This window comes from Callorhinus ursinus, unplaced genomic scaffold, assembly GCF_003265705.2.
Source record: "Callorhinus ursinus isolate GAN/ISIS: 27379988/994484 unplaced genomic scaffold, GSC_fseal_2.0 scaffold3, whole genome shotgun sequence".
Taxonomy (NCBI): Eukaryota; Metazoa; Chordata; class Mammalia; order Carnivora; family Otariidae; genus Callorhinus; species Callorhinus ursinus.
The window spans coordinates 2,760,930-2,773,557 of NW_027397065.1; the positions used below are offsets into that span (position 1 = coordinate 2,760,930).

At 35.8% G+C, this 12,628-nt stretch overlaps 1 protein-coding gene across 2 annotated transcripts in view; it reads right to left on the reverse strand.

The window, feature by feature from the left end:
- The window catches only part of EDIL3 (EGF like repeats and discoidin domains 3), a 415,090-nt gene that overhangs the window by 127,285 nt on the left and 275,177 nt on the right, over positions 1-12,628 (reverse strand). For both annotated transcript variants that reach the window (XM_073887730.1, XM_025866595.2), the window contains one exon: positions 3,304-3,485. In XM_073887730.1, coding sequence (XP_073743831.1) covers positions 3,304-3,485 — 182 coding nt within the window. The remainder of the gene's footprint in view (positions 1-3,303; positions 3,486-12,628) is intronic.

Here is a 12,628-nt window from a genome sequence, read left to right on the forward strand (position 1 = left end):
GCTCTACACGGGGTTCAACTCCAGGACGCTGCGATCATGACCTAAGCTGAAATCCAGAGTCGGCCGCTTAACCACCTGCCCACCCAGGTGCCCCTAGATTCAGAACATCTTGAAGGAAAGTGCTGTCTTTCTTCTAGTGCCTAGTAGAGCAGAGACTACAGAGGAGACAGTCATTTAGTAAATGTTTGTTGCATGGATGAATAAAATGACTAGCTGGAAATGTAATATATATGCATTCTAGAAAGAATGTACATGCATAAAACAAATCAACTCAGAAATTAAAAAAAATATTTCACTGCATGTATCTATAAAAGAAATATAATGAATATAAAAGAATTATCTTTAAAAATAAATAGCAAATAGTCATCTTCAGCCCCTTAGTCAGCAAAGTACCCAGAAGAATTAAATAAGCTTATACTTTTTTATATAAGATAACCCAAGACATATTTCCATAATTATACAAAGTCGCTATTTCTAATACATCAGTCAGAAAGAGAAATTCACATTCCAAGATGCTAATGATCTAGTCAATGTTCAATGTGGTGGGTATTTATTGGTGGGAAAAAAAAAACATAGGTAAGGAATATAAGGTCAGAAAAACCTGAAAATGGGGAGAAAAAGGTTTTGTTTAACTGTATTTGTTGCACTAACCCTTTAAATCCAAAACCAATTATAAACATTGTGGTGCTTTCAATAATTGCCCACTGAGTGTGTAAATTTAAAATGGCAATTTCAATTTTCATTTCACCTAGACAAGGAAGAAAATGGAATTGAATACTAATGTGTGTCATACACCTGAAAGAGTAAGGGAATACTGTGCTCATTATAAGTGAGTTTAAGCAAAGTACTCAAATGTTTCATTTGAAGTACTGAATATAAACAAAAGAATTAAGTGACAAGGGAAATTAATAATGCTCAGACAGAAGACTGGGTACATGAGTAGACTTCCCAGAGCCTCTTAGATATGATTTTCCTTTAAGAAAGGGATACACTTTTTCTTTTAAACAAATAACTCAGAAAATAAGATGTTATGAAAGAATCCAGTAACATAATATAATAACTTTGAACATAATCTCAGAATACTTATTAAAATGACAATTGAGAGTTTTCAGTTTTCCCTCCATTATACACAAGGCTTTTTCATTTAATTTAAAAGCCTTTTTATTTACTTATATTGCTTTTCTCTGAGAGTTCATTATCATCTTCAGACTAAAAGCAAAATAATAACAATAAAAATGATAGACCCCCCTTAAAAATAAAAGAGGTATTAAATTATTCAACTTAAAAAATAAATAAAATAAAATAAATTACTCAAGTTAACAAAGTTATATTTAATCTAAATTTTTCTAAGAGTCAACCAATGTCCTGTTCCACTGAGGTTATTTCTACCTATAATTCCTGTGATAAAGAGAACTTAAAGTTAATTCATACTTTGAAAGGTAGAATGATGTGTAAGTTAAGTGGGCAATAAACTGGGACACAGTAAGTGAAAAGTCAGGATGTGAAATATTAATAAGGTGTTTCTCAGAGAAAACATTGCAAAAGTATGTTATTTATGGTTTATCAAAACATGGCAATGACTGAAGCTCGCAAACATAATTTGTCAAACAGAAACCCCAACGCAGTTTTGTGACATTGTCTCACATCATTCTGCAATTTCTGCTACGAATCTTAATTTCCAGAGTTTTATCATGATTGCAATCCCACAGATGGTAATAGTCCACTAGGGTGATTTAAAAAAAATGGTCTCCACAATAATTTTTAACAATAGAAGATAAGCATTTTTTGTTGTTCTGCATCTATTTTAAACCTTAATTTTATCTTCATTACTCTGGGATCAAAACTGTATAGATATGCCATAGCCACTATCTGGAATTCTCTTTGCACATGTAGCTACGCATTAGAAAAATCAAGTGTAATTTAAGAAGGAATTTCTGCAAATGCATGCAAAAATAAATGCATAAAACAAAACAATATCAGGTAACCACGTGGAGCCATATAGATAAAAGGAATGTATATAGGTAGGATATGTAAAAATTCATAAGAAACCTGAACAAAGGAAATATCTAAAGGAGATTTTAGCCCAGTTCCTAAGGTAACGAAGTCATGTTACTTGGCAATAAATCAATTTCTCATTCTATTAATTCCTGTAAAGCAATCCCTATACACTGCACTTAATAATGTCAAATCATGGATTTCCACATTAAAAATTACCCCGATTCAAAATACATAGTAAACAAAATAGCTCAACTATTTAAATCAAAATTCTGTAATAGTTCCCTGGAATAAGCCCCAAATCTTTTAGTATGTATGGAGACTCCATACATACTTCACACTTAATTAGAACATGTTCCTCTATACACAAGTCATGGTTTTCTATATCATGTTCCCCAGATTCTCACCTATTTCTTTGATCATGCTGTTCCATAGATTTTTAGTCTCTACTGAAAGCCATTTTCCATGGCCCACCTAAAAAACTATTCTCCCATAAGGCTTTTTCATGATAATTAATTATGTCTTCCACTAAACGCATTGCACACTGGGTTTTCCTTCTCTTCAACACACATCGATGACTTGTTAGATGTTATTAACGTGCTCTCCTCAACACAGATATAATCTTTACCAGAAATCATGGTTTAATCACCTTTTCTGTCCTCTTATTATGTAGTTTACTGTCTCCCTTCAGCTAAGTCATCAAAAAGCATTTAACTGGATAAAACAGAAGGTTCTGGTATTACTACCATCCATCGCATTTTAGGGAAATCACTTACTATCTTGGTATATCATGCTCTTTCTGTTTAAAAAAAAAAAAGCTGGCTGATGGTAATAAATAAAACAGTATGAACTGAAACACTCTCAGCTATTAAAAGAAGGTGCAGAAGGCATTTTAGGGATTCTCATAATCTACTGTATACTTTACATGTTTTGTGCACGTGAAACCAATTCCGAGACAGAGAAAGAAAAGATGCAATTTTTACTTTCTTCAAGTGTCAGAAGTTGCTGTTAAATGTTAACACAGTACTAATGAACACATGGCGTATGTAAAAACCTCCTTCTTTGACATGTACCTTAAAATAGTAATATTTATAGCCCAAGAATTTCAACATTTTTAACCCTCTTAATGCACTTTTCAGTCAATGGACATATATGCCAGTTTCAGATTTTATACCCAAATTGGACTCAACTAACTCATCCTATCCTCTGACCATGAAGAAAAGTCACACTTTGGGCTCTGACTTGTATTCTTTCTGAAATGATTCTGGTCATTCCTTGGCAGTTACCTTGTCCCATCCCATGTGTTACCTGAATCCATGGCCATCTGTCATTTTCTGCAGCTGTCCATGCATTTATAAGCCCCTTCTTATTGAGACGTGCATAGTAGGGATACCACTTCTGGAGTCCAAAAAGAGCTCGGTGGGTAGAGGAAGCTGTGATTTGCTGATTTGATATGATTCCACCTTCCATTCCCAATGGGCCTGAGCATTCTGGGAACAAATCAGGAAAAGATGTGAGTGTATCAGAAATAAATCACTCTCAAAATGTGCCTGTGAGATTTGATAGGAGATATTTTTAAAATAAATTTAATTTGTACCTTCGTGCCTTAATTTGTACAAATTTAATTTGTTCCATACACCTACTTTACAGATCTGTCATCGACCTCCACATGAAGAAAATAATTCTTTCTCTTCATGATACTCTTCTTCCTTTGCTTTGAGTGCGGCAACCTCAACAGATACTGCCCTTCTGGATTACGAGTCTCCATATGCACTGTCATCTGTTGGCTGTTGATCACATCAACAAAAGGGCAATGCCCTTAAAGGGCCTATCTCATATTTTATGTTTTCAGAAATTAGCATACCTCGTAAATTGTAAACCCTCAATAAATATCCTCAATCCATTATTTCTTGACTAACCTGCATCTGAGTTTTGTGTCAAAATCATTTTTATACTGACTTAGCATTTCTCATTACTATAAATTTTTTTAACTTAAATTTTTATAAACATCAGCAGGTATGCTTCCAACAAAAAGGGCAAAGTGAAAATCTGTCAACATTTAATAATAATAACTTGTAACATGTTATGAGTAATAGAAAACATGTAGACAAATTATTTTTATAAAGTAAACAGGTAAACTCCCTGACATTATACTTAACTTATGTACACTAATAAGTAAATCAAGATATTAAAATATTTATATTTCTAATATTTTAAATTCAAAATTCATAATTATACAGATAGGCATTTTGCACTTACATTTTAATTCTCTTTTAGAAATTTTCTTTAAATTTGCAACTTGGAAACTTAAGAAAAATTTCTTAATAAAATTTTTAAATCTTAACATTAAGGCATAATATAATGCAAATATGTTTTCAGATATCAAATGCATTTAGATTTTAAAATTAGAAATGAAGGCAAATGTATCTAAAAAGTAAATATATTTTTATATATATTTGAATTTCTTATTTCATAAAATTTCACCACAAACAACATTTATTTTTAAATTCAGTTTTGAAAATTCAGAATAAGTAGTATTATGATAACATGAAAAGTAATACCTTGTTTTCTTAATTTCAGTTATACATTTAATACTCATCTTTTTGTCAAATTCAATTTGTATAGTATGATAATCCTGTTATAAAATATGCTATACTAATTTATCAGAATTCCTAAAAATATGCGAGGAGCACACTGCCATTATGAATTGTCAGTATATATGTAAGTCAACTTGATCAGTGATTGTCACCAAGCATATTTTGGGTTTTAATTAATATTGAAGCCCAACATTTGTCGGTAATTAAATGTTTACACTTAGATTGAGGATGGAAGTATGAAAGAAACAATTTTACAGTTGCATTATAGTATTTTAAAAAGTTCCAAAGATGTTTCTCATTGGTAACCATTCTTTCATTAAGCATAAACATGTTTCTCTTTTCTATTCCATGCTCAGAGAATAAGTAGCTCTAATCACATTACCTACTAATATTTCTCCAAGGCTTTAAAATCTTGAAATGCTTTTTATAAAACAGATGGAAATATGTGGATAAGTAATCATCTTAATCAGACTTTGTTAGTAAAGATGGCATCAATACAGCAAAAATTGCATCTCTGTAATTGATAACTGATAAATCATTTACCTTTAGGAAGATGCACTATATCACTTTGAAGTCATTAAATTAAGAAGCCATTCATTTTTAGAATTGCAGTATTAGGATAGATAATCATCTGATTTTCACATTTCAAAAAAAAATTAACCCCCAAAACTCAGATGTTGAGCCTTTGGATTCTTGTTTTGCTTTCTATTTTAAACTTCAAGATCTTTCCAGACTTCATAAAAGCACTAAGAGACTTTCATGATGGTACTTTGATTTTAGACAACCACGGGAGGCTGGCTTTTTAAGAACACTGCCTTTAAAGGAGTCTTAAGCATGCTTGTCCTTGATTTGTGCAATGTTTGGATGGGAAAATACAGCAGGCAAAGAGATCATTTATTGTAGGCCAGTCAGTAGAACAGCAGAGAGAGAGAGAGCCAGGTTTAATTTAACTTAATTTAGTTTAATGTATTAATTAAACTACATGATAGCCTTAGAAAGAACTCTATACCATTTAGGTGTCTACTTCTAAAGACCTTATGCTGAACTAGACATTCTCACCAATCTGTAACCATTTTAAAAGAGAGAGATTAGAACTCAAGCCACACTATTCAGTAAGTCTACTTCATTGGTACTCTTAACCTACCAACCTCCACTTATTAACTAACATGTCAGCAAACACAGTGGGCCAGGAACTGTTGCATTATCAGGTAAGTCAAATACAAATGAACAATTAAAACATGTATTTGTGTATTTTTTACTCTGCCATAAGACTTCCAATTTTTGTTATGCCCTCACTACACATTCATTGAAACGAAACATAATCCAAAAAATATAAAGTGACATGTATTTTTATTGGGTTTCACAGCTTACAAAGTAGTTTTACATGAGATATCTTATTGCTGTGATGTCAAATTTATTAGTATTTCTTTTCTCAGTCTTCAATCCCACATTTTTTAAAAAATAAATTTTTACAACATTCACTTACATGCTGTATGTTGCCAATCAGTAAAGCCCACCAGAGGAAACATGATTATGTGTGGGGTTCTTGAATGAAGCATGCATCTTGAATGAAGGAAGTATCAGCTTACTTCCTTCCTGGCTAGCGGTCCCCAGTTTTTCTCGTTTTAAATATTGGGGTTATATTGGCAATGACGTGGATGCAGCTAGAGTGTATTATGCTAAGCGAAATAAGTCAGTCAGAGAAAGACAAGTACCGTAATGATTTCACTCATATGCGGAATTTAAGAAACAAAACAGATGAACATAGGGGAAAGGAAAAAAAAAAAAAGAGAGAGAGAGAGAGAGAGGAAAGCAAACCATAAAAGACTCTTAACAATAGAGAACAAACTAAGGGTTGACAGAGGGAGGTGGGTGGAGGATGGGCTAGAGAGGTGATGGGCATTCAGGAGGGCACTTGTTATGATGAGCACTGGGTGTTGGATGTAAGTGATGAATCAGGGAATTCTACTCTTGAAACTAATAGTGCCCTGTATGTTAACTCACTAGAATATAAATAAAAATTTGAAAGAATAAAATAAAAATTGGGGTTATGATGACACCCTAATTCACCAGCTCTGAGGTAATACGAGGTAAAAAGTGCTCTTCCTCTGTAACTATAAATTGTTAGAAAAGAATGAGCTTGGTTCTGTACAGCCGCTTGCATGTTTCTCTTGAGAGCATACTATCGAGGTGATCCTGGATGTTTTGCTTCTCTGGAGCAGGCTCTGGGTCTTACACAGTGTTACATCCTTAGGTGCCCATGGTGGTTTGCACACAGAAAGAGTTTAAGTGATATGTGATGCATGTTGGTATTGGGTTTTTTTTTTTTTTCTGAACAGTAAACTAATAAGCAAATCCAAGGCTTATTCTTCATGTCACACTGCAAGTTGTCACAACAGCAGCTCTTCTTCACTAATCATTTGGAATACAATCAAATGGATGTCATCATAATAAAAAGTTCAAAATCCAATTTCCTTTTGCCTGTGCTATCCACTTCCCCAATGTCCTATTAAATTCAACAGTTATAAAAACTAATGAAGGAGTTGCAATTCAGAATGCAAATGATTATACACCTAAGATTAAGTGACCTTAAGCAGTGAACAATAAGATGCTTAAAAGGCAGATAATATGGAGATATATGCTGTCATCACTATCAACAAATAGGGGATAAATATGAAATAATAATTGATGAACAACATATTAGATGAGCATACTGGAGTCTGAAAAGAGCATTCACAAGTATTTTCTCACATCAACAAAATAAGACTACACGAAAAAGAGGTTACCACACTTATTTCATCGATGAGGAAACTGGTGAGAAGGGCAGTTAAACTTGTAAAAGATGAGTCTGGAATTGAAGCCAATTCTCTGCCTCACAAATAAAATAATATCAATTGAGGGGAGTGAAGAGTTCAGTAATTCTTCAAAAGTTGGTTCTGGACCTTTTTCTTCTGCTGTTATTTTATATGGGGGGGTGTGTATGTACTTATCCCAGGAGAGAGAATAAGAAATAAACATGAAGGAAACATGTAGAATGTCACTAGTGGCATTCAGGGTATGACAGATCTTTCTCAAAGTGGGATACATTAAAACAATGGGTGACAGCTGACGGCAGTGAGTCACAGAAGTAAATATCGAGGTTTTGTGGAGGTCTGTGTCCCACAAGGTGTTAAAAAATGAACATGCTACCATTTTGGCCTATATACTGCTTATCTAATAGGGATAGGCTAATTCAGTTCCAACTAATTTATTGACTTCTCACTATGTGTCCATCCATCCATCAATTCCCCATTTAATTTGGTTTTGAGAAATGCATATTTATTAAAGCCATACTATATACTAGGGACTTTTCTAGGCAGTGGTGAACAAGGCAGAAAAGGCCTCAGCTCTCAAAGAGTTCATATTCTAGTGGGGAGAAAAACTGTAAACAAAAACTGAACAAACAAGGACTATCAAAGAGTGATAAGTAAAGAAAAAAAAGACAGATGAAACAAGTGAAGGTGTGCCAGGTGATCAGAGATGGCCTTTCTGAGAGCTGACACCAAATCTGATCTTTGAGTGAGTGAGAAGCTGGGCTATTGTGCACCGGTTTCCTCAAGGAGTTTTCAGTCCGGTGGGAGAGACACACACAGAAATAAAACACATTTTAATATTATGGCAGATGCTGTGATGGTGGATGCACTGAATGCAATGGGACAAAGGAAGAATGAATCATAAACAAGCTTGGGAATTCTTCAGGGAAGAATTTCTAGGAAAAGAGGGGGAGCTAGGCAAGTGAAGAAGGGAAGACATAGAGGCAAGAAACAGCTTGGTATGGTTGGGGAAGTAGAGGAAGTTCAGTACCCCTAGACCAGGTGGGTTGGGGCAGGGATGGTCAAGAGATGAAGTGAAGAAATAGACCCTAGATTATTTTGCTGAAGAGCTTGCTGAGAGAACGTGCTGGGAGTTTTTGAAGGATTCTAACTATGGTCATATTTTCATTTAGTATCCATCATTCCTGCTGTACAGTGGAGGGTAGATTTAAGAGGGGAAAAATTATGGCCAAGATAGCAAGCTACTAAAATTGTGCAGGTGCAAAAGGATGCAGGTCTGAAAGAGGAATGAAAAAGAGGAAGAGTTCAAAGAATATCCAGAAGGAAAGCTGCGCAGAGCTAGCAATAATGAAATGGTGGGTAGAGGAGAGAAACAGTATCTTCAAAGTTGCCAGACAGCGTAGCTGGTGCCCCTTCAGTTGGGATTTCCCATGTCTCACAAATAACACTGTTGAATCAAATCCTCCCTTAAAATTTTATCAAATGTTATTCTTGCTGCTGGATGCTTGGGAGGACCTGCTTTTGCCCTACCTGCTGTTGCCATGCAGACCCCACTAGGCTACACCCACATCGATCCGGCTGCAGGGACAGGATTGAAAAGTGAAAACCTGCTTCTATGCTCAAGCCATACCCAGAACTTCCCTGCCCCACAGCGCATTCCCATGAATTGTGTATGTACATCTGTTGGCCCACAAAACAGGGAGCCCCTTTGCAGGTAGGGATTATATCCGTCATGGCATCGAGCAGTAAGCCTTGATCTTAGCAGACAATAAATATTTACAGAGGGAGCTAAAACTTTAAAATAAACATGAAAGATAAACAGCAAAAATGACAGGTAATATTGTAACATTTTATCTGTGTAATTCAATTTTAAATTAAAAAAAATAATTTCACCTATTCTCTCAAGAGTACAGATATAGAGGCCTCCTTTGGAAATTATTTGTATGCTGAGTGAAGAAGAGCCCCTCTTTACTAATGAAAAAAATGCACCGATAGTCGAGTGAGTTACTGCGCTTTCTGCCAGACGGCAACCAGGTAGTTCTAAAAACTGTCCACCATTATCCCTAACGTGGGCCCAGGGGCAATTTGATCAGGACCAGTGATGGCAGCAGAATACAGTAGTCTATATTTCCCGGTTGCTAGATTTGTGTTTATGCATCTTTAGTATTGTGCTTACTTTTGTCAGGTTTAACAGTAATCCTAAATTAATGAGTCCAATCAACATCGATTACCAGAGGCTCTTAGGCATCATTTACATAGTCGGTTAAAATAACGGCTTTGCCTGAATTGCCTGAGCAGCCAGCAAATGCCTTCTGACCCGAGCCCTGCTGTTCAGACTAACTCCGAGCGTGGGTAATGTCACCTGGCAGGTTGAGCAAGAACAGCTGGGCCAGTTAGGGCCAGGAGTCCGGTGCTGTCCCCAGAGCAACGTCCCTGCCTTTGCCAAGTCCGTGTGAATAAAACAGTCTCAAAGTGAAGTCCTTCTCACTCTGCAAACTCATTCTCTGGAGCGTGGCAAAGAATGGCGTCTGCATTTTATTGATCTTGCAGCTGACAAGTAAGCAGTGCCTCAAGATGTCTCACATCTTGTTCCTGAGTGTGCTGATTAAGTCTTTCAAACAAGTGAGATGCACGGCTGAATCCGTAACAGGAATGCACTGCTTTCATTTGCTCTATCTCAATATCCACACATCTTCAGAATGAAAAGGATTTCAAATTAAAGCCATGTTAGAAACAAATCTCCTTTAAACATCTCCAGGCCTCTCTTTCTCTGAGCATCTCATTTTCTCAGAGGAGTGTGAGTCGTCTGCTGTGCTTAGCATAGCACGATAATTGTGCTGAACACAAGCCCCAGAGAATGGATTACTGATGACCTCCAGCACTGCAGAAATTAATGCTGATTCAAGCATTAACCTCCCTCTGTGCCCCCTGGACCACGGCCTTTCCTTTATTCCTAGTATTTCTTTTATTTTAGAGCTGTCTTGAGACCAGACTCTAAATTGGTGAGGGAGAGGTCAAGGCCACTATTCCTCACACTGTGGCCTGGGGGTTAAAAGGAGCTCTGAAGATTTTTTTTTTTTTTTCTTGTGAGACTTCTCACCTAACCCCCCCACACATTTGCTCTGATTTCTCTCAGGTTATCACTTTTTTCCTGGTGTTGGGGAGTGGTGTCAGAAGGCAAGAGAGGAAATGAAGACAGGAAATCTAAGAAAGGTTGACCTCAGGGCTAGGGCTTGGATGCACAGGTGTGGCTGTAGGACACTGAGGAGGTGGCAAAGGAGCTCCCTGGACACAGTGTGAGAATGTGAATATGTACAACATAGCCTTCCCTCCACTCAGTCATTCACAAATTCCCATGAGCACCCTCTCCCAACCCCGGGGGTCAGCCTCTGGTCACGGCACTGGGAATAACCACCTTAAAAGAACTTAAGAGTAGAAATCCCATTTGGTGATGTTTCTCTCCACACCCAAACTCTGCTTCTTTGTATAAGAGCATAAACTTCACATGTGGCCATAGTAACCTCAATTAGAAAAACCAGGAATTACAAAATCATAAAAATAGTTTTCAAAAATTAGTTATGTTTATTTGGATTGCACGTAAAATGTACGTGCATGTAAGAGAAAAGGTCATTTCTTCGCGTCACAAATCGTGAAGATCATTCTGTGATATGTGGCCACTAAAGAATTTTCCCTGTTCTATAGAAACTGTATTCTGTTATTTTCCATACCGGAAAGCTCAGAAGTTTCCAGGTAAAATGACAAGCAACAACTATTTGTGCATATTTTTTCTTCTGAGATAATATACATCCTAAAGGTAGAAACCATGCCTTTTGTATTATTTATGTTTCCGAAGCACTTAACACAGTGCCTTGCAAATTGGCAGTTCTCAGTTATCATGGGTTAAAGTAAATTAAAACAAATCATTGTTTTTTGGAACTATTTCTCTTCCTTTCTTGAAATTTGAATTAATTTTCTGAATGCAGATATTATTACTCTAAAGATTCAACATACTGGGTGGGTGTTAAAATCAGAAAGGTCTTCTTGGTATGCTGGGATGCTTGAAACTATTTAAGAACCAGCTTTTGAAAGCAGAGGAAATACCATGTTTGAAATAAAAGCCAGCATTTGTAAAGTTACAGATTCAATTATCAGCCGTCTAGCTATTTTCTTATAAAATGTGGTTATGCTTTTCTTCACGCTGTATTCTCTCAAGTCAATTATGATATATTATCTGCTTAAATTAATTGTTTTGAATTGAGGAAAAAATTAAAACTATGAATAAGCTAAATTAGAATAGGAATGGCAATTTTTGAGAATATTGATGCAGGATGATGGTGTGATTCAAATAATAGGGCCTACGGACTTTAATATTCAAAGGCCAAAATTCTTATTGAGATAGTTCACAAAAGTCAACAAAATCTAAGATTATCATCCTAATGCAGTGAACAATGTTGCTATAGCAAGTAGAAGAATGTGTTTTAGTTTACTTAAGATGCATTCTTTCAAATGAGAAAAAGATATGGGCTTTTCAACTGCTGAATGCACTTTTGCAGCCAGGCAAGATTTCAGTAACTTGTTCTCAGGCTTCCACTTAAACTGCACAATTCATCTTCTACCAACTACGAAGATAACGACATGGTTTGATGAAACATTTGTCTGTAGAGTCAAAAGCCTGCAATTCAAAAACCTGTAGATGTATACCTATTCTTGCCTCCTCACAAAACATACATCTGCACAGGAAAGAGATAAAGAGGGGTATAAATGCCAAGGTAAAATGCTAAAGGTAGGATTCTGTTGCTTCAAGAAACTTGAGTTGAATACCAAATGTAAATATTCAAACACTGCTATGCAGAAGACATATCCCTATGCTTTTAAGTTATTTACCTCTTTTAAGCTTTTATTGGTGAATGTGTATCAGGATAAATACCGCAAGGCACTGCCTCAGATGTTTTGTTGTAAAGCAATATTCTTGGTATGTCAACCACTGATTTTTATTTGAAAGATAAATCATAATCCCAAATCCAATTATCAGCTATCTAGCCATTTTTTCTATGCAATGTGGTTATGCTTTTTTTCACACTGGATGCCATCTCAGGTCATGTATGAAGTCTCAGTGTTCCAGAGGTCAAAAGAAATCTGAGAGCTTAAATGGGAAGCCATTGCAGATGGCAAGATATGTCATAATGAGTCCTCTCTAATGCTAGAACACTTTGGAAAGTAGCT